At 39.1% G+C, this 1,193-nt stretch overlaps 1 protein-coding gene across 1 annotated transcript; it reads left to right on the forward strand.

Moving 5' to 3' along the window:
- Positions 1 to 16: 16 nt before the first annotated feature.
- LOC107577027 (amyloid beta A4 precursor protein-binding family B member 1-like) lies at positions 17 to 1,173 on the forward strand. The gene is made up of 3 exons (XM_016263147.1): positions 17 to 226; positions 433 to 548; positions 660 to 1,173. Exons 1-3 carry the CDS (start codon positions 91 to 93, stop codon positions 885 to 887), a joined length of 480 nt encoding a protein of 159 aa, XP_016118633.1. The 5' UTR covers positions 17 to 90; the 3' UTR covers positions 888 to 1,173.
- The last annotated feature ends 20 nt before the right edge of the window (positions 1,174 to 1,193 follow it).

Here is a 1,193-nt window from a genome sequence, read left to right on the forward strand (position 1 = left end):
GTCTGCAGTACAGTATGTAACTGTTGACTGTTGGGTTTGACTACACGTGTGCATCAGATATTTCTCCCTCCTTCTCAAGTGAGTACTGTAATGGATAATAATGAAATGATACCATTAAGACTGAATCAGATCTTTATTCCTTCAGAGTTCCCAGCTCCCAAGAACGAGCTGGTCCAGCGCTTCCAGGTGCGGTACTTGGGTCGTGTGCCAGTGACAAAGCCAGCTGGTAGGGAGTCCTCATTAACTGCTATTATACGGCACTGCATTATACTATTATACACAAAGTACAAGTTTTACCTGCATTTTCCCCATTTTTGTGTAGCTATGTCATACACTGTAAGCACTTAAAATAGCATGTATGCATTTCATGTTTAAATCAAAGTTAGCTGCCTGAAATTGAAGTTGAGTCGTGTCTGTATCTGTCTCTTGAAGGCGTGGATGTGATTAATGTAGCATTGGAGAATGCTCTTAACGGCAAAGACAAGGAGGATTGGACACCTGTGACTGTGAACGTGGCGTCCGCTACACTCACTATTCTGAATTCTGAGGTCAGGTTTCTGTTTGTTGACATTATGCGGTACTTGAGTATTATATGTAATGCTGTATCATAAAAATTTTATTAGATAACCACACTGATATTTCTTGTCTCATTGTCACAGACGGAGGAAGTTCTTTCTGAATGTCGTGTGCGTTTCCTGTCATTTATGGGAGTTGGGAAGGATGTGCACACGTTTGCATTCATAATGGCAGAGGGACCTGGAGACTTTATATGTCACATGTTCTGGTGTGATCCAAACGCTGCAAGTCTAAGTGAGGCTGTACAGGCCGCCTGTATGGTGAGTAAGGACGAGTTTGATCTACATGATCAAATCAAATCAGTCATATAGCACAAATAAAAACAACAGTAGATGACCATTGTGCTGAACAAAAAAGACAAAGGATAAAAATCTAAAAAAAGAGAGTAAAAAAAACTACAAAGCAATCATAAAGTTTACATCAAGATCAGAAAATTCAACTTTAAAAATCAAAAGAAGTTGTAAACCTGAGAGAAAAGGTAAGTTTTGAACTTAGATTTAAATTCAGACTCTCTGGAGATTAATCTCAAGGATAAACAAAATAAAAGCTCGGACACCCCTCGACTTGAGTCTAGGGGCCTCATTTATAAAATGTTGCACAGAAACCATCCTAAATTT

This window comes from Sinocyclocheilus grahami, unplaced genomic scaffold, assembly GCF_001515645.1.
Source record: "Sinocyclocheilus grahami isolate Dianchi unplaced genomic scaffold, SAMN03320097.WGS_v1.1 scaffold4913.1, whole genome shotgun sequence".
NCBI lineage: Eukaryota > Metazoa > Chordata > Actinopteri > Cypriniformes > Cyprinidae > Sinocyclocheilus > Sinocyclocheilus grahami.

What these genes read in the sequence shown, in the direction of transcription:
- LOC107577027 (XM_016263147.1), top strand. Translation starts at nt 91, where the DNA reads ATGGATAATAATGAAATGATACCATTAAGACTGAATCAGATCTTTATT. An exon ending in GCCAGTGACAAAGCCAGCTG is followed by an intron (nt 227 to 432) that starts GTAGGGAGTCCT and finishes TGTCTCTTGAAG; the next exon opens with GCGTGGATGTGATTAATGTA. An exon ending in TCACTATTCTGAATTCTGAG is followed by an intron (nt 549 to 659) that starts GTCAGGTTTCTG and finishes TCATTGTCACAG; the next exon opens with ACGGAGGAAGTTCTTTCTGA.